General features: G+C 35.8%; 1 protein-coding gene across 6 annotated transcripts in view; it reads right to left on the bottom strand.

Annotated features, from left to right (window-relative positions):
* KATNBL1 (katanin regulatory subunit B1 like 1) overlaps positions 1 to 24,320 on the bottom strand; it is a 66,776-nt gene that overhangs the window by 5,144 nt on the left and 37,312 nt on the right. For 4 of the 6 annotated variants that reach the window (XM_081049083.1, XM_081049088.1, XM_081049085.1 and 1 more), the window contains one exon: positions 21,698 to 23,151. The exons of the other annotated variants lie outside the window; for them this stretch is intronic. In XM_081049083.1, coding sequence (XP_080905209.1) covers positions 23,119 to 23,151 — 33 coding nt within the window. In that variant the 3' untranslated portion in view covers positions 21,698 to 23,118. Of the gene's footprint in view, positions 1 to 21,697; positions 23,152 to 24,320 lie in introns of those variants that run through there. 6 annotated transcript variants of the gene reach the window in all.

The following is a 24,320-nucleotide window of genomic DNA, read 5'->3' as shown; positions in this document are numbered from 1 at the left end:
AAGCAAAGCCAAGAACATTGGGGCCCTGTAAGCCAAGGTACTTTATCCTGAGGCAACAGACAACTACCAAAGTATTTTAAATCAGAAAATGACTTGATCTTCTTGCCAGTTGGAATGATCCCTCTAGTTATTTGTTACAAAAGATAAGGGAGAAGACAGTGATTCTGTTAAATGCCTGCTTCCAAGACAACCTGCTAAATAGGTTCCTAAAACATTACCATCCAAAATAGTAGCGTATAGTATTATTTTCTAACTTTACTAAAATGATACTAAGGTGCAAGGAAGGTCCAATTAGGTCATTAGCAGTAGGGAGATGAAGTGATTAAATCTGACAGATGTGGGCCAAATTGAAGAGGGTTGGGCTTTTTTCTCTCTGCAATAGGTGTTGGTACTTTCACCCCTTTCTTATCTTTCCAAAGCCTGTCCAATCCCAGCCAACTGAAAAATAGGAAGAGCACAGCAGTTTGGTCGACATCAGTAACAAAACTATTTCAATTAGAAAACAAAGATAAAGACATTCTACCCACAGTAAGCTTATAAAGTATTTGAACAAATTGGTATGTGATCTGTACTGCCTGAAGTTGCTAATTTGAGTACAGAGACCATGTTTCCCAGATTCCTTCAGGCTAAGGTAATCAACTTTTATCCAGCTACACCCACCAAAAAGAAAGACATCAAGGACACTCAATCCCTCCCTTTACATGCTTTCTGCCACTTATTTCGCTCCTTTTTTTTTTTCCTCATGTGTTTACCTCCTTACAGGCCCCAAAAACCCTTGCACACAGCAGGTACCTATACCAGGGTCTTTTTTCAGTGAAGATCTGGTTTTAAATCTCTGCATTTATGTGCATAACAATCTGTTGGCCACAACACGCTTGAAAATTTAATTCCAGGTTCATACTCTCCCAAACTTTTGTGTTGAAACAGAGAGGAAAAGTCAAGTAGTAGGAAATTCTACATAGATCAACCCAAAGGATTTCATCCTCAATGGAAGTGTTATCAAAAAAACCTTAAAAGTGCTGATTTCATGTGCCCCTCCTATTGCAAAAACTTGACATTTAAAATATTTGAAATTATAATTGCTGTTTGTACGGTAAATGACAGATGCCTGTGCCCTGTGGTACTCCCAACCTATGCCACCATCCTTTACATTTCAGAAAGAGCAGGTCACATGGTGATAGTCCCAAAGAAAACCTAAGACCCAGGCTGGCAGGAGGCTGCCTGACTTCAGCAGGAGAACGTTCTATTCTTAATTTTCATTTTGCCATCTTAGGGAGAAACTCGTGTTAGCTTATTCCTTATGTTAAAATCTCCGTTTAAAACAAACAGACACAACAAAACACAAAACGACTGCAGGTTTCTTTTAGAGAGGCTTCTGAAGCTATTCTGTTTCATTTTTTTCTTTGTACCTTGCTCTAACATTCAAATCAGGAAATCCTGATTTGTAGCATTTTCCATTTTACGTGGTGTCAATACTCCCACCCAAACCAGTTACAACTATCAGGTCGAGCCACTGAAGGCGGAGCTGGGATGTGCACAACTTCCCAGAAGGTGGTGCAAGCTGGTTCCTGCATACCGATGCCTATGAGCAGAGTTGAGCCATACCAGACAATTCGAGCCAATCGAGTCACCCCTGTTTAGGATCCAGTCATGGTGGAGTAGATACGAGCTGTTCCTGCTCTTCCCTGCCCAAATTACTCACTCCCAAAACTGTGAGAAAAAAAATGTTTTTTACTCCACTAAGGAAAAAAACAGTTTCATTGAGATATAATTCATTTGCCATATAATTCAACCACTTAAAGTGTATAATTCAATGGCTTTTAGTATATTCAGAGTCGTGAGTTCATCACCATAATCAAATTTAGAACATTTTTATTACCCCTCCCTGTGTCTCCCCTTTAGCTGTCACTACCCAATCCACCCACCCACCCCACCCCTAAGCAACCAATAATCTATTTTCTGTCTCTACTGTTTTGCCTGTTCTGGACACTTCATATTAATGGGATCATACAATGTAGTCATTTGTGACTGGCTTCATTCACTTAGCATAACGTTTTCAAGGTTCATCCATGTCGTAGCATATTTCAATACTTTATTCCATTTTATTATCAAATAATGTTCCACTGTATGGATATACCACATTTATGATACCATTATTTATCCATTTAGCAGTTGGTGGGCATTTGGGCTGTTTACCATTCGTCTCAGTCCACTCAGGCTGCTATAAGAGTAGGTGGTTTAAACAACAAACATTTATATCTCACAGCCTGGGGGCCTGGGAAGTCCAAAATCAAGCCCCCGGCAGATTTGGTGCCTGGAGACAGCCTGCTTCCTGGATCATAGATGACTGTCTTCTCACTGTGTCCTCACAGAACAGAAGGGGCAAGAGAGCTCTCCAGTGTCTCTATTATAAGGCTACTACTTATGTCATTAATGATGGCTCCGCCTTAATGACCTAATCACCTTCCAGTGACCCTAACCCCCAATATCATCACTTTTGGGGGTTAGGATTTCAACATATGAATTGGAGGACAGATGACACAAACATTCAGTCCATAACACACTTTTTGGCTCTTATGAATTATGCTGCTGTGGACATTCATGTACAAGTTTTTGTGGGCATATGTTTTCATTTCTCTGGGGTGTATAACTAAGAGAACTGCTAGATCATATGGTACTCTGTTTAACTGTTTGAGGAATTACTGGACTGTATTCCAAAATGGCTGCACCATTTTACATTCCCACCAGCAATATATGAGGGTTCCAATTTCTCCACATCCTCACCGACACTTGTCATTATCCATCTTTTTTATTATAGCCATCCTGGTGATTTTGAAGCAGTATTTCATTGTGAATTCAATTTGCATTTCCCTGATGGCTAATGATATTGAGCAACTTTTCATGTATTTATGTCTCATATAAATCTTTTTTTGGAGAAATGTCTATTCAGATTCTTTCCCCATATTTTAATTGGGTTGTCTTTTGATTATTGAGTTGTATATATTTTTTAAATATATTCTAGATGTAAGTCCCTTATCATTTAAAATGATTTTTAAAAATTTTCTCCCATTTGGTGGGCTGTCTTTTCACTTTTTTGATAGTGTCCTTTGAAGCACAAAAATTTTTTATTTTGATGAAGTCCAATGTATTTGATTTTTTTCTTTTGTAGTTTGTGCTTTTGGTGTTCTAGATAAGAAAATATTGACTAATCCAAGGCCAATGATTTATAGCTATGTTTTCTTCTAAGAGTTTTATAGTTTTTCAATCTTATATTAGGTCTTTGGTTCATTTTAAATTAATTTTTGTGAATGGTGTGAGTAGTCCAAATTCATTCTTTTGCATGTAGATAACTGATTGTTCCAGCAACATTTCTTGAAAAGATTATTCTTTTCTCATTTGTTTGGGCACCTTTGTGGAAAATCAATTGACCATAAATCTGAGGGTTTTGTCTACAGAATCTCAATTCGATTCCATTGATCTATACGTCTATTCTTATGCCAGTACCACCTGTCTTGATTACTGTAACTTTATAGAAAGTTTAGAAATCATGAAGTGTGAGCCCTCCAATTTCGCTCTTCTTTCTCAAGAATTTTTTGGCTCTTCCAGTTCCCTTTCATTTCCGTATGAATTTTAGGATGAGTTGAACAATTTCTGCGAAGACAGCTGGGATTTTGATAGTATTTACATTGGATCTGTAGAACAATTTTGGGAGTACTGCTATCTTAATGTGTTCCAAACCATTAATGTGGGATGCGTTTCCTTTTACCTAGGTCTTCTTTAATTTTTTTCAATAATGTTCTGAAGTTTCCAGAGTATAAAATCTCTTTTGTTAAGTTTATTTCTAAGTATTTTTTTTGGTGCTAATATAAATGGAAGTTTTAATTTCATTTTCAATTTTCTCATCACTACTGTATAGAAATATAATAGATTTTTTTATGATGATCTTGTATTCTGCAACCTTGCGGATATGCCAATAAATTTTAGGGCAATGGACAATTGGAACACCAATCATTCACTAATCCTATAATGTCCACTTTAACCTCTTTCTTATCCTATTATTCTTATCCCATTGCCTCTGCTTTATTTCAGGGCCTCTCCCCTACTGGCCTGGGTCATCCCCACAGCCTTCTAACAGATTCCTCTTTTACTGAGCCCCCTGCAATTCCTTTTCCATGCTATTGTTAAGAATGAGTTGTCTAAAACATAAACTTTGCATGAAATTTGCTTGTTTTGAATCGTTAACTATTAACTGAAATTTAAGGACTTGAAATATTATTTTCACAGCTCACAAAATCTTTTATTATCTTGTTCCTCATATAAACTCTCCTGTCCCCTTCCACAGTGTACCTTCTCCTTCATGCCACAATGCCATGAGATACACCAATTACCTTGCTCAATTCGATCACTCCTACTCATGTGCCTTCAACTTGGGATACTTCCTGTGAACCTTTTCTTTGTGGTCTCCTTCCCCAGTCTGTTTAGAGGTTCTTCCTTTGTGAGACCATTAAGTCCTATATTTCCCTCCACTACTGAGCCTAACACACTACGCTCAAGGTGGAAAGTGCTTGAGGGGAGAGCCAAGTCTGATTGATCTTCGTATTCCTAACGCCTAGCCTACCAATAAGTAGGGTCCAAAGAAGAGACAGTAAGAAATTGAAGATTGAAAAGGGTTGGTTTAACTTCAGAATTCAGTCTCCAAACTCACTTTTGGGGAAAGAGACAGAAAATGGAACCATTGGTTCCTCATCCTGAAGCTTCCCATTACCACAGGAGGCAGACTTTTGTGAAACTGACTCTCACTCATGAAATGTACTCTTGGCAATACATTTCCCAGGAAAATTAGCCTCCTGTTCGCTTTAAGGATACTATAGGTGGGAGGTAGGCAGAATGCAAGGCTCCTAATTTAACGAATTAGAAATTTAAGGTTAGAAAGGAAGACGATATCATCCCGTAACTTTGTCTTCAGATTAGGAGATTTATTTTCATTTTGTGACTCTTACTACAGGGCATCCTGCTTACAAATATAATGAACGAGGAAAGGGCTTTCTGTGTTCCTCTTCTTACATATTTTCTGCTCTATGGTTATATTTGAATAATGAATACCTTTCACATATACAAAGAATGTACAATGAGACAAATTAATTAAACTGTAGTAAAAACAAATCACTTTAGATATAATAGCACAATTGTTTCTTTTCTCTTCCTTAACTTAGGGCACAGGCTTATTAGAGTTATTTTAGCATCAATTTTCTTAAATAGTTTTGTTTATCTTCACTAGAATATTGGTGGGTTTTAATTTAGCCACAGATTAGATCTGATCTTGCCAATTTTGATGCAAAAAAAGGTTTTAATGTCTACTAAAACCTCCACAGTTAAGGAAAAAATACAAGCAGAAACACCTTTGATTTCTTGCTATAGTTAGCAAAAATAACTTTAAGTAGAACTTTTTATTTCTTGCTCCATCTATAACTGGAAAGGCACAGCACCATGGGAATGAGCTTGTGTGGTGTTGTAGTAGCAAAGACACATGACTAACAGTATATATAAATATAACAGGTACGAACACGTAAGATAAATTTTAGATTTTATGGAGAAATGATTGCTATCAAGAAGACTTAGTAGAAACTGATCAAAACATCTATATAAGATTTAATATGTATAATCCAAAAGAAAAAATATTAGGCATATATCTTGAGAGAATAAAAGATTCTTTGAAGAATCATAAAATTCATGTATATGTCAAGGACAATAGTAATACCTATTTAATTAAATTCCATTTTCGAAGGTCATTGCTTAGATTGCCTCCACCCCTCTTTCCTACCTCCCTTCTCTTACTATTCTTGGAGAGGAATATAGCTTAATGGTTAAAAGCACAAGTTCGAGAGTCAGCGTGCCTGCTTTGCCACTTATGAGCTAAGTAACCTTGTGCAGGTCAGTTAAATTCTCTGTACTTCCATTTTCTATAGGACTATTATAGTACCATAGGGTTTTGGGGAGGATAAAATGAGTTAATACATGTAAGGTCCTCTGATCACTTCCTGGGAGTGTTAGCTATTATTATCTCCAGCAACTTTTTCTTCTGAGGGCCTTCAAATACAGCAAGGGCTATTAGGCGTCTAAAAGGGTGAAATATTTGTGTTCTTTAGCATTACTTTTGATCAGCAGTAACATATGTACAATATCAACAAAAAGTCAAATGATTAGAAAAATGATTACTAATGTAAAACTGCAATCAAACACTAATGACTCCTGGGAGAAAAATAAGGGGGTGGGGGAGGAGAAAAAAATATTATGTGATTCTCATAAATCTGACTTTGGCAAATTGTCTTGGGTAAATAGGTATAAAATGTTAGAAGAGCTCAGGAGTGGAAATCAAGATTTGAATGTAGGAGTCAAAAATGTGCCTGTGGGGACATGATTGCTGGTGCTTCACGGAAATGTTTACATTCTCTAAAAGTGCAGAAGGAATCACAGATGGAATCAAGTGACTCAGCAAATCCTGTTAGAAGGTAATCAATCGTTCACTGAGTACTCTTCCAAATAAAGTGGAATGTTCCCGTAAATACAGAAATTCAAAGCTTATAATCAACTAGCTGTTGTATATTTATTCAGATCTTTACTACCTAAAGTATATTTAAAAATGGGCAGGTTAGGCTATAGTGAATGAGCTAATCTTATTAAGCATTAAGGATTTAGCTCAGCTTCCGGCCCAGGTTTCAGAAATATAAAAAAGATTTCAGTTAACATAAAATATTACCTAATCTGTCTTTCCAAGCTAAAGTTGTCAAGATACTCTTCCTCTGTGGTGTCAAAGCAGAAATTGTATAGTATGTGGAGGACTTATCACAAACCAGAGTTAATTATCATTTTGGGGTGCTGAGCTGAAGTCAGACTTCTCTTAAAGCACGTAAATAAAACTCACTACATCTGATAATCTCTCTGAGCCTCAATTTTCTGAAGCATTTAAAACTCTGGATCTCCTGATCCTAGTCCAGTGCTCTTTCCCCTCTGTCACAATACTTGAGACTCTGCATGTGTTAAGGAACGGCTTTTTCTGAATCCATAAAAGGAAAAACTCAAATTGCCCAGAACATAAGCAACTTTGTCTGGAATTAAAAGTTCAGCAATTTCATTTGAGATAGTTCAGGGAATGTATTTATTCTAGGCTAACCACACCCCTACACAGGGAGTGCTATTGGCCTATGGCTTTATCTTGTGCATTAGGAATGCAATCTGTAGTCATTGCATAACCACTGTACAATGCCTATTCCACCAGGCAAAGATATTATAGCTAAAACAGTATCTCAGGGAAAAGGAGATGAGAGGTAAGTGTATTTAAAGGCTGTGATTTTACATAATTTTTTTTCTATAAAAGATGATGGCATCACAAACCTAAAGGAGATCTACAGTTTTGTTTTTATCTATCACTTATAATTAAAATGTGACTTTTTCCTGAAGACCCAAAAGTAGCAATTTATTTTATTTTATTGTTTTTGTTTTTGTTTATTTTGTTCTTTAGATTCCACATGTGAGATCATATGGTATTTGTCTTACTCTGTCTGACTTATTTCACTTTGCATAATACTCTCTAGGTCCATCCATGTTGTCGCAAATGTTAAGATTTCATTCCTCTTATGGCTGAGTCATACTCCACTGTATATATGTATATATGTACTACATATTCTTGACCCAGTTATCTATTGATGGGCACATGGGTTGCTTCCATATCTTGGATATTGTAAAGAATGCTGCAGTGAACATACAGGGGTGCATATACAAATTAGTGTTTTGAATTTCTTTGGATAACTACCCAGAAGTGGAATTGCTGAGTCACAAGGTAGTTTATTTTTAATTTTTTTGAGGAACCTGTTTTCCATAGTGGCTGCACCAATCTGCAATCCCACCAGCAGTGCATGAGGATTCCCTTTTCTCCACATCCTCACCAACATTTGTTTGTTGATTAATTGATGATAGCCATTCTGACAGGTGTGAGGTGATATCTCATTGTGGTTTTAATTGCATTTCTCTGATGATTAGTGGTGTTGAGCATCTTTTCATGTCTTTTGGCCATCTGTATGTCCTCTTTAGAGAAATGTCTATTCAGGTCGTCTGCCCATTTTTTTTTTTATTAGTTTCAGGTGCACAAGACAAAGTACTACTTAGACGTTTATAATTTATATCCCTCACACTGTGTGGACCTCCCTCCCCCCATTCACTATCCCTCTGACATCACACACAGCCATTACATTTCCACTGTCTCTATTCCTAATGCTGTACGCCGCTTTTTGTAAGTATATACATACATATATATACATATATATACATATATATATATAAAATTATAGTTGGCATTCATTATTGTTCAGCTTCAGGTGTACAGTGCTGTGATCAGGCATCTACATCATCCCTGAGGTGGTCTCCCAAATGGGACACGTGTCCATTGGACACCCTACAAAATCTTTACAACATTATTATGTTTCCCAAATTAATTTTCAAAACCCCATGGCAATCTTGTGGTTACCGACTGTTTTCTAATCCCCTTACCTTCCCCCTTATCCCCACACCCCCGCCCATCTAGCAATCCTGTTTTTCCTCTTTGTCTCCAAAACTGTTTCTGATTAGTTCATTCACTTATTCTTTTCTTTAGATTCCGCATATAAGTGAGATCACATGGTATTTGTCTTTCTCTGCCCTCTGCCCATTTTTTAATTGGCTTGTGTTTTTTTTTGGTGTTGCATTGTATGAGTTCTTTATAAATTTTGGATATTAACCCTTTATTAGATGTATTATTGGTGAATATCTTCTCCTATTCAGTGGGTTTTCTTTTCATTTTGTTGATGGTTTTCTTTGCTGTGCAAAAACTTGTTAATTTGATGTGGTCCCATTTGTTTATTTGTTTTTCCCTTGCCTGAGGATATATATCAAAAAAATATTACTAAGAGCAATATCAGAGTTTACTGCCTATGTTTTCTTCTAGGAATTTCATGGTTTTCAGGCTTACATTTAAGTCTTTAATCCATCTTGAGTTTATTCTTATATATCGAAGAAGGTGGTCCAGTTTCCCCAACCTTTTATTTCATAGATTGTCTTTACCCATTTGTACATTCTTGACTACTTTGTCATAGATTAGTTGACATATAGGTGTGGGTTTATTTCTGGGCTTTCTAGTATGTTCCATTGATCTGTGTTTTTCTTGGTATGCCAGTACCAGGCTGTTCTGATTACTATGGCCTTGTAGTATAGTTTGATACCAGGTAGTGTGATACCTCCAAGTTTGTTCTTTCTCAAGATTGCCGTGGCTCTTTGGGGTCTTTTATGGTTCCATATAAATTTTAGGATTGTTTGTTCTAATTCTGTGAAAAATGCCATTGGTATTTTTATAGGGATTGCATTTAATCTATAGATTGCTTTGGGCAATATGGACATTTTAACAAAAACAGCAATTTAGAAAGAGTGTTGCTGCAACAATTCATGAAAAAAAAAGTGGAAAATGGATACTTAGAATTTGCCAAGCAGCCATTTACTCAATATGACACAATTACGGAGGGCATGTATATTCCAGTCGACTCATAATCTAAATTAACTACAAACGAGGATGTACATGGCATGTAGAAGAAAATCTAAAAGCAATGTATCATAAAGGAAAGTGAAAAAAGTCAACATTATTTTGAGCAAAAATTTGAATTATATTAATTTCTTTGATGGAGCATTCACCTCAGCTTCCAAAGGTATTAATGGCTAAACAAGATAGTCATTATTGCCAACTACAGGCACTATGTATTCAGAGGATCTCTAGAATATCTTCATCTTGTATAACTGTAACTTTATATCCACTGAGAAACTCGCCTTTCCTCCACTCATGCCCTGGCAAGCACAGTTCTGTTTTCTGCTTCTGTAAGTCTATTTTAGATACTTCATTTAAGTGGAGTCATGTAGTATTTGTCCTTTGGTGACTGACTTATTTCACTTAGTATAATGTCTTCCAGGTCCATTGTGTCACCTATGGTAGGATTTCCTTCTTTTTTAAAGCTGAATAATATTCCATTGTATGTATAAAACACATTTTTTAAAAACCCTTTTGTCTGTTGATTATCATTTGGGTTGTTTCCTTATCTTGGCTATTGTGAATAATGCTGTATTGTGCACTTAAAATTTTGGTAAGAGGATAGATCTCATGGTAAGTGTTCTTAACACACACACACACACACACACACACACACAAGGACACAAGGAAATTTTGGAGATGAGGGATATGTTTATTATTTTGATTATGGTGATTGTATCACAGGTATACACCTATGTATATGTCCAGACTCATTAAATTTTATGCATTAAATATATGCAGTTTTTGTGTATCAATTATATCTCAGTAAAGCTGTAAAAAAATTAAAATAAACTTAAGATGATCTGGAAATGGTGTAACCAGAATTCTTCTGGGTCAAGTTTTTATGAGGACAATTTCCAAGCAGCTACCCATTAAACAAGTCATGATATGCAGGGAAGGATAGAAAGAATCCAAGACAAATTGTCCTTGAAAGTTGTACCTTAAGCCACTTGATGACACTATTCTCAAAAGACATGTAGATAATGAACTAATATATAAGTATGGATATCATATATTTAACTTCGAAGTAAACAGAGATGACCACAGTATACAAAACTCCCCATTAAACTTAATTATCGATTGAGTTTTGATTATAAAGGTCTGCAGAACCTATAAACACAAGGTAAATAGCTTTACTCTTAAGCAGCTAGTCATCTAGTAAAACATAACATGCACTACATAAAGAAAAAACTTTAAAATGTTCAATATACTACCCTACTCATTTGAGTACGAAATTGCTTAGACCTGGGCCTTTCTAAAAGTATACATAAGAACTAAGCCTTCAAAGTCTTTTTCATAGTATGGTTTTAGAATCTCAGTACATTTAGCATTTTAGAACAACTCTTTGAGTAAATTGTTGCAGCCACTATGGAAAATAGTATGGAGGTTCCTCCAAAAATTAAAACTAGAACTACCATATGACCCAGCAATTCTACTACTGGGTATTTATCCAAAGAAATCCAAAACACTAATTCTAAAAGATATATGTATCCATATGTTCACTGAAGCATTATTTATAATAACCAAGATATGGAAGCAACCTAAATGTCCATCAACAGAAAACTGTACATGGGTAAAGAAGATGTGGTACAAAGGTAGAAGAGAATATTAATCATCCATAAAAAAAAGAATGAAACCTTGCCACTGTGACAACATGGATGAACCTAGAGAATATTACGTTAAGTGAAATAAGTCAGAGAAAGACAAACGCCATACAGTTTTACTCGTATGTGGAATCTAAAAAAACAAAATAAATGAACAAACAAAACACAAACTCATAGATACAGAGAACAAATTCGTTGTTGTCAGATGGCACCAGGGTGGGAGGATGAGTGAGAAAGGTAAAAGGGATTAAGTACAAATTGCCAGTAATAAAATAGTCACGGGGATGTAAAGTACGGCACAGGGAATATAGTCAATAACATTGTAGTAATTATATAAGATGTCAGATTGGTATTAGACTTATAGGGTCGCCACTTCATAAGGTATATAAATGTCTAATCACCATGTTGTATACTTGAAACTAATATAATATGGTATGTCAACTGTAATTGAAAAATAAATTTAAAAAAATAAAGGGGCATCTGAATTAAAAGAAAAAAAAGAACTCTTTGAGGAGAGGGACTGTGCCTAACCTTTGTGCTTAACATCAACAAGTACATAGCAAGTAATCTGTTGATTATGTACAGTCTCACTGTCTCAACCAGTTGACCTCATTACTCACTGGGTATCTGGTAGCTCAATGTCTCTGTTTAGCATCCGGAAACAATGACATGTAGTAAACAGAGAACTTTAGACATAGCCTCCATCATACCTGTTAGCAGTCATTGGGACGTAAAACCACCTTTTTAATTTTCCAATAAATGTTTTGGGAAACTTATTGTTATATGACTTTTAGGGAGCTGTATAATCAGAATGACTAATAGAAGAAATTTCTATTCATCTAATTTGAAGAAAAAAATTCCATAGATTCAACTCTAATTTTGAAGCTGTGTTCTTTATAAAAACACTTGTTAACAACTTAATTGTTGAATGTTGAATCAAATGTTTCTTAAGTATATTTAAACGTTTGTTTTATAATAGTTGTATATGTATATTCCTAAACTATCAGTTACAATTTACTCAGATCACCGCTAATAAATATTATTAGAATGTACTTGAGGAAGCTTTTCCTTCTATATAGTCAGCTGTTGCTTTTTTCTTAAAAGAAAAGATGGATCAAGAGATAAAAGTAGCAGACATGAAACTCACACCACATGTGATATGATAAATAAGGGGTATGCCAGCTGCTACAAGCAGCTCATGGAAGCTGTGTACATTTTATAAATATCTTTTAATTAAAGTATTTGATTTCAAAGATATACTGCAGTTCCTCAAATATCATACTAGTCAACAGCTGAATTAACATTTAAAAGAAAAGCCCTAAGTTTTATGTCATTTAAACACAAAACTTATAACTGAGTCCTCCTATATCAGCTTGTATTTTCAAAGAATTATTAGGTCCCACTAACCTAATAAAGGTAAGAGGAAAAAAAAAAGCCAGATTATTTCTTTTCATTTAGTTCTAATTACAAAAGTATCTCATTTGTCCAAGAAAATCTTAAGAAGATATGTGGTGTAATATTATCTCAAACATTAGCTACCGTGTTTCCCTGAAAATAAGACCTAGATGGGCCATCAGCTCTAATGCGTCTTTTGGAGCAAAAATTATATAACTTTTATAATATAATATAACATAATACAATATAATATGACATGATATCAGTTCTTATAGTAACTTTTGCTTAGTGCTTTCGGGAAAACACGGTACACTCTTGAAGATTACACCACACATATGTCAATAATTATAATTAGTATAGCTAACATTATTTAATTGCAAATATATGTCAATATTTAATGAAATTTACAGAAAATAACTAGTTTACATAATTTACTAAAGTATAATTTCTAATTGCCAGAAACTTTTAAAACAAACTAGGTATTTCATATTTTGAAGATTTGTAGAATGAAGTCATTACATGTATTAATCTAACTACATGGATTCAGACAGAGCAGAACTGATTGATTAAATTATTAGATGAAGGCAACAATAAATGGCCTTTAATCAATACTATCATTCTTAAAAACCTAACAGATTTATTTTGTTTCAATTGCTAGATAGTCACTTTCAAAACTAATTTTATCTTTATTTTAAAAGATAAAAACTAAATGACAAAAAAAAATAAATGACAAAAAACTAAAAAAATAAAAAATACTTGAGTATTTAAAAATCTTTAACTAGAAGGGGACTAAATGTTCTGTTGCTCTGATTTGCTGTACATTGGCTCAATAAGTGTGAGTGAAAGAAAACAAAACTATACTAGATTAAATCACCAATAACTTATGTAAAGAATAAAATTTAATTGTCCTTTAAAACATTTAAATGGTACTTTGTGAAAGCAAACATATAAAATGTAGTCTTAGAATTGATGAAGACTAAGGAATTTTGCCTAGTTAGTAGTATAAAAAACTAATACATTATAGAAGAATGATATTCAATAATAGTGCCCCCATTTGTAAGAAAATCACCCTCCCTTTACCCTGCGTAGATATGATAATCTTTATGGTTGACTATAGCTTAGGATAGTAAGTTGAGCCTACCCATAGGATAATATTCACTATATGTGCATGTGTGTGCATGTGTGTGTACACACATATATACATATTATTAGCTTTACCTACTTCTGTTGCTATTATTCAGCATTAATTAATTTTTTCTCCATTTTTAGCATTAAATTTCCTCCAGGACAGAATGCAGATTACTTTTTAATTAAGAATATAGAGGGGAATACCAAGATGGTGCAGTAGGGAAATGTCGTGCTTACCTTCTCTCACAGCCACATCAAAATTACAACGAAATTACAAAACAACCATCATCAAGAATCACCTAAAATTTTGCTGAACCTAAGCTCTACAATTAAAGACATGCAGAAGAAGCAACCTTGAGACAGGTAGGAGAGGCAGAGATGCAGAATAGTTTGGTCCCACACTTGCATGTGACCATTACAAATTGGGAGGGATATTTTGGCTGTGGAGATTCCCCCCCCACACACACACACAAAGGAGCAAGAGGTCCCAGCCCCAACCCAGCCCAAGATTCCAGTGCCAGGGAGAGAAGTCCCCACAATTTCTGGTTGTGAAAACCAGTGGGGTTTTTGACTAAGTGAGACTGAGTGCGACTGCACTCCCAGGCACTCCTCTTAAAGGGATTGGCAGACTTACCCACCAATGGAATCACTCACTCTGAGCTCCAGCACTGGGGCAGCCGCTGGAAAGACGGCAGGGACATATGGTGGGGAATTGAGTTGTCTGGCTTGGGATGGGGGCTGGAGAGGCATCCTTCTTCTGGATAGAGGAGCTGGCAAAAGCCATTGTTTCTTTGTTGAGCCCTTCCCCTTTCTGGCTTGCAGACACAGGTGGCCATATCTGAGTCTCTGCTGCTCGTTCACCACACCCTAGCGATTCGAGACCCTGCCCTGCCCAACTTTCGGGTATACCCAGGCTGCTTTCAGTGGCTTTTTTTGTACAAACCGCTTGCCTTAGTTCAAGCTTCAGAGTTTCCTAGGATCTCCCAAAGGTTCACAGAACTCAGACAAGCAGTATCTGGCTTTAATGTGTCCTGTACTTCTGGCTGAGCAGCCCTAAGCTCAGCACTAGTGGCAGTTGGCCTTGGTTCATGGCTTGGCCTCTCAGTGTGTATCCAAGCAAAGCCACAGGTGGCAGCCATCTCCAGATTTCTTTGTGGCTCCTGCCAGGTGGCCCCGGGTGGGGTACAGGCTGTGGCTGAACTTGACCTACAGCAGATCCCCTCCAAGGTGGTCCTGAGGCTGGTGCCCCTGGTGGCCAGCTTGAAACTGAGCTGTAGCATCACCCAGCCACCTCCAAGTATGACACACCCAAGGACCAGATTGGGCAGGCACCAGAGTCCTACAGAGGCAGATCCTGTTCTGTAGGGTCAGCCCCTGCACAACTCTTCGACTGTAGTCAAGGCCAGTCCTCACAGCCAGTGAGCCCAAGGGTTAGTCCCTCCCATTGATGTCCCTCCCAATTATCTACCAAAGCTCAACTACAAGAGAAGGGCACACACAACCCACACAAGGGACACACCTGGAGTATGTGGCTCAGGTGACCAGAAAGACTGCGCCACTGAGCCCCAAAGCACACCTACTATATAAGGCCACTCTACTAAGACCAGAAGACATAGCAGCCCGAGCTAATACATAGAAACAAACACAGGGAGGCAGCCAAAATAGGAAGACAAAGAAACATGTCACAAATAAAAGAATAGAACAAAGCTCCAGAAAAAGAACTAAACAAAATGGAGACAAACAATCTATCAGACGCAGAGTTCCAAACACTAGTTATATGGATGCTCACTGATCTCAGGAAGAACTTTAACAAAGAGATAGGAAACATAAAAATGGAGATAGGAAACATAAAGAAGAACCAATAAGAAATAAAGAATACAATAACGGAAATGAAGAGTATAGTACAGGGAATCAACAGATTAGATGAATTAGAGGATTGAACCAGTGATGTAGAAAATAAGGTAGCAGAAAAAACCCAACCAGAACAGCAAAAAGAATCCAAAAAATTGAGGAGGGTTTAAGGGACCTCTGAGACAACATCACGTGTACCAACATTCACATTATGGGGGTACCAGAAGAAGAGAGAGAGCAAGGAATTGAAAACCCATTTGAAGAAATGACAAAAAACTTCCCTAACCTGGCAAAGAAAACAGATATCAAGACCAGGAAGCACAGAGTCCCAAACAAAATGAACCCAAAGAGGCCTGCACCAAGACACATCATAACTAAAATGGCAAAGGTTAAAGACAAAGAGAGACTCTTAAAAGCAGCAAGAGAAAAGCAGTTAGTTACCTACAAGGGAGCCCCCACAGGACTGGCGGCTGATTTCTCGACAGACCGTTTGCAGGCCAGAAGGGACTGGCAAGAAATATTGAGAGTGATGAAAAGCAAGGACCTACAACCAAGATTACTCTACCCAGCAAAGCTATCATTTAGAACTAAAGGACAGATAAAGAGACAAGAAAAAGCTAAAGGAGTTCATCACCACCAAACCAGTATTACAAGGAATCTTCAAGGGACTTCTTTAAGATGGGAGGGGGTTAGGGATGGGTGAAAAGGGAAAGGGATTGAGAAGTAAAAATTGGTTGTTACACAGTAGTCATAGGGATGTAGGGTATCGTATAAGGACTGTAGTCAATAATACTGTAACAACTACATATGGTACAAGATAGGTATTAGATCTATCAGGACGATGGAGGGGAAGGGGTTGATGGCAAGGTGAGAAGGTGAAGGTATTAAATACAAATTGGTAGTTACAAAATAATCATGGGGATGTAAAATATAGGGAATATAATTACAATAACATGGTAAAACCTATGTAGTGCCAGGTGGTACTAGTTAGGAGGATCACCTCCTAAATTACATAAATCTCTAACCACTATGCTGTACACTTGAAACTAATATAAAATAATATTGAATGTCAACTCTAATTGAAAATTTAAAAAAGGGGGGGAAAGATCAATAATATTGAGATAGCATGGTACAGTGTCTGGTGGCTGCTGGACTTACAGTGAGCACTTCTGTAGTGTAGGAAATAAAATCAATAATGTGGTAACAACACTGTATAGAGGTGGGTGGGTACTGCTGAGTAACTATGATGCAATCTCAACTCATATATTGTATGTTAGCTGTATTTTAATAAAAAAACCTTTTAAAAAAGAGGTCTTTCTGGGTAGTGAAAATACATTAAAATAATGAATTAAAAAAATATAGAGAACCTAAAGAACACTTATTTAGCCAGAAGAGAAATGTATTCAGTTATATGCACCTGAATAAATAGCCTCCATAGAAAATGTTTTAAGAGTGATCAGGTTATTAGGAACTGATTTATTTGGATAGGGCTGAATCTTAAAAATCAAATCTTAGTTCTACACTCACTCAATTTTTATGTATTGCTTAATATTATGTCAGTTTCATATATAAGGATTGAACTACTGTTTATATAGAAAATTATGTTTGATGGCTAGAGGAAATACACCACAGTATAAAAATAGGAATTTTGTTCCCAAATACTTAGGATTATTTAAACAAATCTACTTTTCTTTTCAAGATACAAAAATTGTATTTCCCCTTATAAGACCTCTTCCTAACATTAAAAAAAAGTAATGATTAGCAATGGTCAAAGAAAACAGAATCCTATACTAAGGATGCTTCAAAAGTAATTCATAAATATTTTTTGGCCTCTTCCAATATCTCCAAAGAAAATTAACGTAACTTCTCAGAATATGAAGGTTTGACAGGGAAAAAAGTTTTTTCAGTTACCTTCAAACTTTTATAGTGTATGGAAAGCAGGAAACAATATACCAATATCACCATGTGTAAATCCATTTGCATTAAAAATACATACACATAGAAGAAAATATAGAAGGATAAACACAATTGTTCCTCTAGGTGGATGAGATTATAGGTATTTAATTTTCTGTTTATTATTCTACTTTCATAAATAAATATGAACTACTTTAGAAATTTAGTATAGTCCTCACTTTCACGGATCTTGTGTGGAAAGTAGAAATCAAACCATAGAAAAACAAATGTAACAATTTCTAAGAATCAAACACATTTTAGCTAAGGTTTTATTTTGTTGTAGCATGAACATTTATCAATCAATTTCTTAAAACAAAAAAGTGAGAGGAGAAAACTGAGTATTTTTATTCTAGAATTACTCATTTTTAGCTGTTACACTATCATAAGTAGCTTCAGATTACTAAATTACTTCCTCATACAATGTATGCACAAAGATGTCACACCCTTGCATTTATTCATAAGAATTAAATGCCTACTACTTGCCAGGTTTTGCGCTAAGGACTGGGGATGTGTCACAAGAGCACAGTCTCTGGTCTCATGAAACTGTCAGTCTAGCTGGGAAGACAGACAATAACAATTACAAAACACTAATAAGTAGTGTTAAGAGAACAAGGTTGAGACAAGAGTCATGGCAGAGACTTCTAACAGCTGTCAGAGAAGGCTTCCCAGAGGAACACTGTTTAAGCTGAGACCTGAGGCTAAGAAAGTGGTAACTGTGAACGTGGGGAAGAGTGTCCAGGCAAATGAAGCATTTGGAGAGAAAGTGTAATGTTTTCTGGAAACTGAAACAAGTTCATTCCAGCTGGAGCATTGGAAGGGGAGGAGGTGTTGAGGGATTGTAAATTGCACTGTTCAGACTCTCCTAAGAGTCCTTAAGGAGTGACATGGTAAGATTTGGGCTTTACAGACTATATTCTAGGGCAGCATGCATGGAGAGTAGATTGTAGGGATGTAGGGCCAATGCCAGATTCAGGAGGCTGCTGGAATAATGTAGACTAAGATAATAGCAGAAGAGGTGAAGAGACGTAGAAAGATGAAATTGGGGTGGGGGATGTACCAACAGGATTTGTGATTTGGAGCTGATTCAAAGATGATTGACAGGTTTGTGGCTTGATAATTGCTGCTATTAGGGCTATTCAATGAGAATGGAAACCCAGGATCCACCAAGAACAGACTTTTTGTACCTGTGTATGTGTGGTGGGGGAGGAGGGCTGGTAGGGTTGGTGGAAGGGAGCGGAGGTGGAGAATTAGGTCAATTCTAGATACATTTAATTTAGAGTATTGGTAAGGCGTCTGGTGAACAGTACGCTGTTAGTAGGGTTTCCAGGCGGGAATTCCCACCCATTTTCAGGAATTCTTTTTCACTTTCCTGTTCCCAAATCTCGAGATATAAACTGTTTTCTGTTCTCCACGATGAATGATTTCCACAAAGTGACGGCCGATACTACCAACCACCTGGGTTCAAGGAGCCGATTTTCCCGATTTCCTGACCAACTTTTCTTGGGATTCGGGAATGGAACAGCGAAAAAAATTCCAGAGAACGGGAAGGAATTCCCACCTGGAAACCCTACCGATAAATAGGGGAAATGTCTACGAGATACACTGTGAGTAGTACATTTATTTCCCATTGTGGGTATTACTGGGTTCAAGGAGCCAATTTTCCCGATTTCCCGACCAACTTTTCTTGGGATTCGGGAACGGGAAAGAAAAAAATTCCTGAAAACAGGTAGGAATTCCCACATGGAAACACTAGCTATTAGTTAAGCTTTGGGAGAGTCAAGTTATATGCAGATTTTTGACTGGGGGGGGAGGTCAACTGCACTGTTTTATACTTAATTTTTACTGGTTTGATTTTAGCATACTGTTAAGTCAATAATCTGACCTAGGGAAAATTATAATGACTACAATATTTGAAATATTTTAAGTACAGCACTGTAAAATATACTCAGTATACTGGGCAGATGCTATGCAGTATTTTATTGCTCTATTTGGTGCTGTTATTGAATCAATCAATCCATATTACAAATTAGAAGCATACAGTGTTTAGGGAGGAACTTTTTATTCTATATTCCTGTTACAGAATAAAAAAGGAGAGGAAATAGTGTGTCACAAAGTTTTATGACAATTTTCATGGCTAGAAGAATTGGAAATTTAGAAAAAAAGAGTAAAATAGGAGTAAATAACTACCTACAAATGTCCAACCATACTATTTCCATCTGAAGAAATCCAGACAATAAAAATCTATACTGAAAGATAAGAAGTAGTGCATCCAAATGGATCACTGCAGTTGAGTCAGATGCTTGTGATTCTATTTTTTTCCTTTGAACAAAGGCAACTGACATTACCATCTTGTTCTTAAATAGGAAGAAAGATAACTGAGAATAACTAAAGAACTATATTTTGCCTTTTCAGACTCCTTGACTAATTTAAGTAACTAAATATTTAAATGATTTCTATTATCAGTATATTTAATAGCTGATCATTACTCAAATTAATTATCCATTAATGTTAATTATATCAATAATTTGCAGAAATGTTCTAAGTTTGAGGAAATCACTATTCAAAGGCCAGAAATATAGCCTTTGAACCCACACAACGATTTTTAAGATTAGGACATGACATGTACCAAGTATGTTTAGGGGGATTAGGATTTAATTCCTAGGTATCCCTTAGACTTCAGTGCTGATATTAATGATTAACCAAAGTGGATATAGATATTTGTATCCAAATTCTTGAATCTCAGGATTCATGTAAATAATCTATGTCAATTATCTTCGAATTTACTACCAAGAGATTCATTTTGAAAACCATCTAATACTGCCTGCTTCCTGACTTTTAACCCTTATTCTTATCATGATCACACATTACAAAATCCATTCACTTCATTCCTAGTAGAAACAAATTACTTGGTTATAAGCCTCTATCACCTTAATAAACTACCTGGCCTTAGACTTACGAAGCTACCAAAGTCCAGGACAGAAAACCTAAGAAGGTAGAAGAGGTAGTAAGGCATAGAGATCCTGGGTAGTCCCTCCGTTCTGTATACTGCTTAGCAGTACAGCAACAAATGAGCAATGACAGACAGCAATTGTTCTAATCTAGGTCAATACAACAGCCAAAATACTTTGTAAACACTTTCTTTGGCTCTTTCTGGCGATCAACACTGTTCTGATTAAATAGCATGAGAAGAGCCTCATAGCAACAGAAGTGTTCAACAATATTTACTTATCTAACATCCTTTATCCAAGAATCTTTAAAATCACCTAACACTAGTCGTAACGCAGTAACTGAAAGAGGTAGGTACTAACGCAAACTGCAAAGGCCAAGGACAGAAATCAGGAGTGTGTGTTACTGAACAATCTTTGTGAGCTAAAGACTCTGCTGTCTTATATGCTCCGAGTATATAAAATAGTGTTATCTACTCGCCTTCAACAAACTCGAAGTTAGGCACAAAGACTCAGTGTTAACAGGATAGCACCTTTTCTTACTGTTCTACTTGTATTTGTACTTAATTTTTACTGAAGTTTGATTTATAAAGTTAGATTTTTAGAAGATACTGTTTAGTCAATGATCTTACTCAGAGAAAATTATAGTGACACAGTATTTTAGATATATTATTTTTAATATTATATTATTTTAAATATTAGATTAAAAGTCTACAGTATCACATATACCAATTATTTGAGTTATCTATTTGAGGTGAAGGGTTTATGCTAAGCTATATACACCATCTTCCTTGTGACCAAGAGCTGAATTTGTGAGATGATGCCTAAGAGAAGGTGCAATCTGTAGCCATGAAAATAAGTTCTGTATGTGTGTAAAGATAATGAACCTATAAAAGGCTTCAGCTCCTGTCCACAGCCTCACTAGCACCATGCTCTGAGTTAACTGGTTCAAACTGTTAGATAAAACAGTGATAACTAAAGGAACAGGAACAAAAAAAGGTTATAGTTCATCATCTTAAGGTTTCACAGGAATGACGCAGGTTTGCGATTCAAATTCCCACCTCCTGAAAATCAACTTCTTAAATAACTCAAATCAGAGAAGTGCAGTAATCTGAAATTATTCTAAGATTTAAGAAAATAGCCAATTACTACAAATGATGTTCCCTGTGAGGAATAACACATAGCTATATGAACTATAGTTACACAGAAGAAGAACTCAGTGAAAGGTAACATTTTTAATATTTTTAAAGCAAGAAAGATGCTTGTGGAGGACTCACATCAGTAGTCGCTAATTGGGTAAATACTAAAAACATTCAAGTGCTTGAAGGATTACTGCATAGAAATTTGATTACTAACAATTTCTTTGCTCAGATGCCTTTTGGACTCATTAAAGACGAGATGATGTACCAACCAACAGTGGTATTTAAATCTCAATCATTTTCAAGATAGGCTAAGATATACAGCTGTGAAGACATTCCAGAAGTGGATTCATTGACACTAAAAATGGTACTTAAAACAAAAAAAGACCTCATATAGTCTGCTGGCATTTCATACCAACCATTGGAGGAGGTAGTAATATAAAGTATTGGAATTTAAAATACAAGTCAGCACTAACTGTAAACATTTCTAAATCATTGTATGCAATTCTTTAAAACATATGTAGTCAAAAAGAATTAAAATTCATATAAAATGAGAATTTACAAAGCAAAAAATAGAAATATTTAGTGAATTTACTCAAATGAAGGAAGCTTAAATGATACAGAACTGAAAATATTAGAAATTTATATACAATAGAAAGTGAATATAAATTAGCCAACTCCATGAACATTTCCAGCAAAGCATTCATACAAATACATATTCACCTTTTCTTTTATATAGGAATAACACATACATACATGACATGATGATTCTGGCAAAAAAAATCAGATATTAAAAATATTCTCAAGTTTTAAAGATGGCGTGGAGTACGTTTTAACAACATTCTATAGGAATGGAAACCCCTGATTTGAGTCCATGATTTTATCATGCCAGAAGCACGGTTGGTTTTAATTTTTTAAAAACAGACATTGGTATCATACACATTGGCTTATTAATTAAGGCATTTTGTATACACAGTATCTCAGAATGGACAAAAAACTTTAGTATTGATTATTTGTTACGACTTTTTAAACTTTCCAAGTCTTTTCAACGTAAAATAGCTGCACACATTTGAGTGTTTTCTTATAAAACATAACCTTAAAAAAAGTAATGATGATTGGTCTTTGTGGTTCCTAGTAATAAGTTGTCTTATGTTTTTCACATAGTATAAAGTATATTGTTATGCAGGATTGCATTAAGATCCAGTAGTTCTTAAACAACGTCACCAAATACCATATAAATCCCAAATGCAGCAAAGGTGAACAATCTTCATAGTGCACTTTCACCTCATTGAAGTTGAAGCTGCTCCTTTCGGTATTTTTCCACTTCAATGTGAAGTAGATTGTTAGGGTTTCATTAGTGGTTTCATTATGTGGTTTAAAAAAAAAAAAAAAGGTTTTGATTTCTTCCATAGTTCACAGTTCTCTGATGAGACATTTTGGAAATCATATAATCCAGGGATGTTTTGAATAATCAAATGCTCTTTACTAGATGAAGTCTCTCAATGCAACTGTAATAAATAAGCATCTACATCCTTAGAGAATAAAACAAAAACATTTTATTAGCTAGTACAGTAAATACGCATATACACAACCCATTTTCTTCTCCCTTTTTGTCACCTGATTTACCTTAGTTTCCCTTTAAATCTTTTTGAGGGTAAAAGATGTATCTTACTCAACTTTTTAATCTGCATTTGTTTAGCACAAGGCCTGGCACAGAGCACGTGCTCAATAAATGTTTGCTAAGTGCTGAGTAAATGGTTTGGTTCCTATGATCAAGCAACTCTGCATTCATAGCTAGGCAAGAGCATTAACTCCTTCACAGCAATTCCTTCAGTACTATATAAACTCTAAGCCAGGTTGATGAAGCCTCTCTTTCTGATTCCAACCCTCAAGAAAATTACAACTGAGGATTTAATATTTAAAAGAGGTTTAATCATAGCTGAAGGAACTTTGTAGAACTTTTAATCACTCAATATTGTCTTTATCTTAATCTCATGTTCTCAGCTTCATGTTTATAAAGCTTCTCTCTTTATAAAAAATTAAAATCGAAAACAAATTTCCAAGGAAACAGTAATTTTTCAGTTCTATTACCAAGAATGTAAGACCACTCCAGAACACTGTAATATATCATGTGTGTTCTAAAAGTTCCATTTTCTTGAACTACCTTATGATCCAGCAATTCCACTCCTAGGTATCTATCTGGAGAAATCCAAACTCTAATTCAAAAATCTTTATGCACTCCTATGTTCATTGCAGTACTATACACAATAGCCAAGACATAGAAACAACCAAAATGCCCATGGATAGACGACTGGATTAAGAAACTGTGGTACATTTATACAATGGATCATTACGCAGCCATAAAGAAGAAGGAAATATTACCGTTTGCAACAATATGGATGGACCTAGAGAACATTATATTAAGTGAAGTAAGTCAGACAGAGAAAGACAAATACCATATGATCTCACTTATATGAGGAATCTACAGAAAAGAATAAATGAATGAACTAATCAGAAACAGTCTCAAACAAATAGTAACAAGTGTTGGAGAAGCTGTGGAGAAAAAGGAACCCTCATACACTGTTGGTGGGAATGCAGACTGGTGCAGCCGCTATGGAAGGCAATGTGGAGGTTCCTCTAAAAATTACGAATAGAATTACCATAAGACCCAGCAATCCCTCTCCTGGGTATCTACCCAAAA

The sequence above is a fragment of the Rhinolophus hipposideros genome (genome assembly GCF_964194185.1).
Source record: "Rhinolophus hipposideros genome assembly, chromosome: 5".
Classification (NCBI taxonomy): domain Eukaryota; kingdom Metazoa; phylum Chordata; class Mammalia; order Chiroptera; family Rhinolophidae; genus Rhinolophus; species Rhinolophus hipposideros.
The sequence above is the reverse complement of the archived record's forward strand: the minus strand, read 5'-3'. Positions and strand labels throughout refer to the sequence as shown.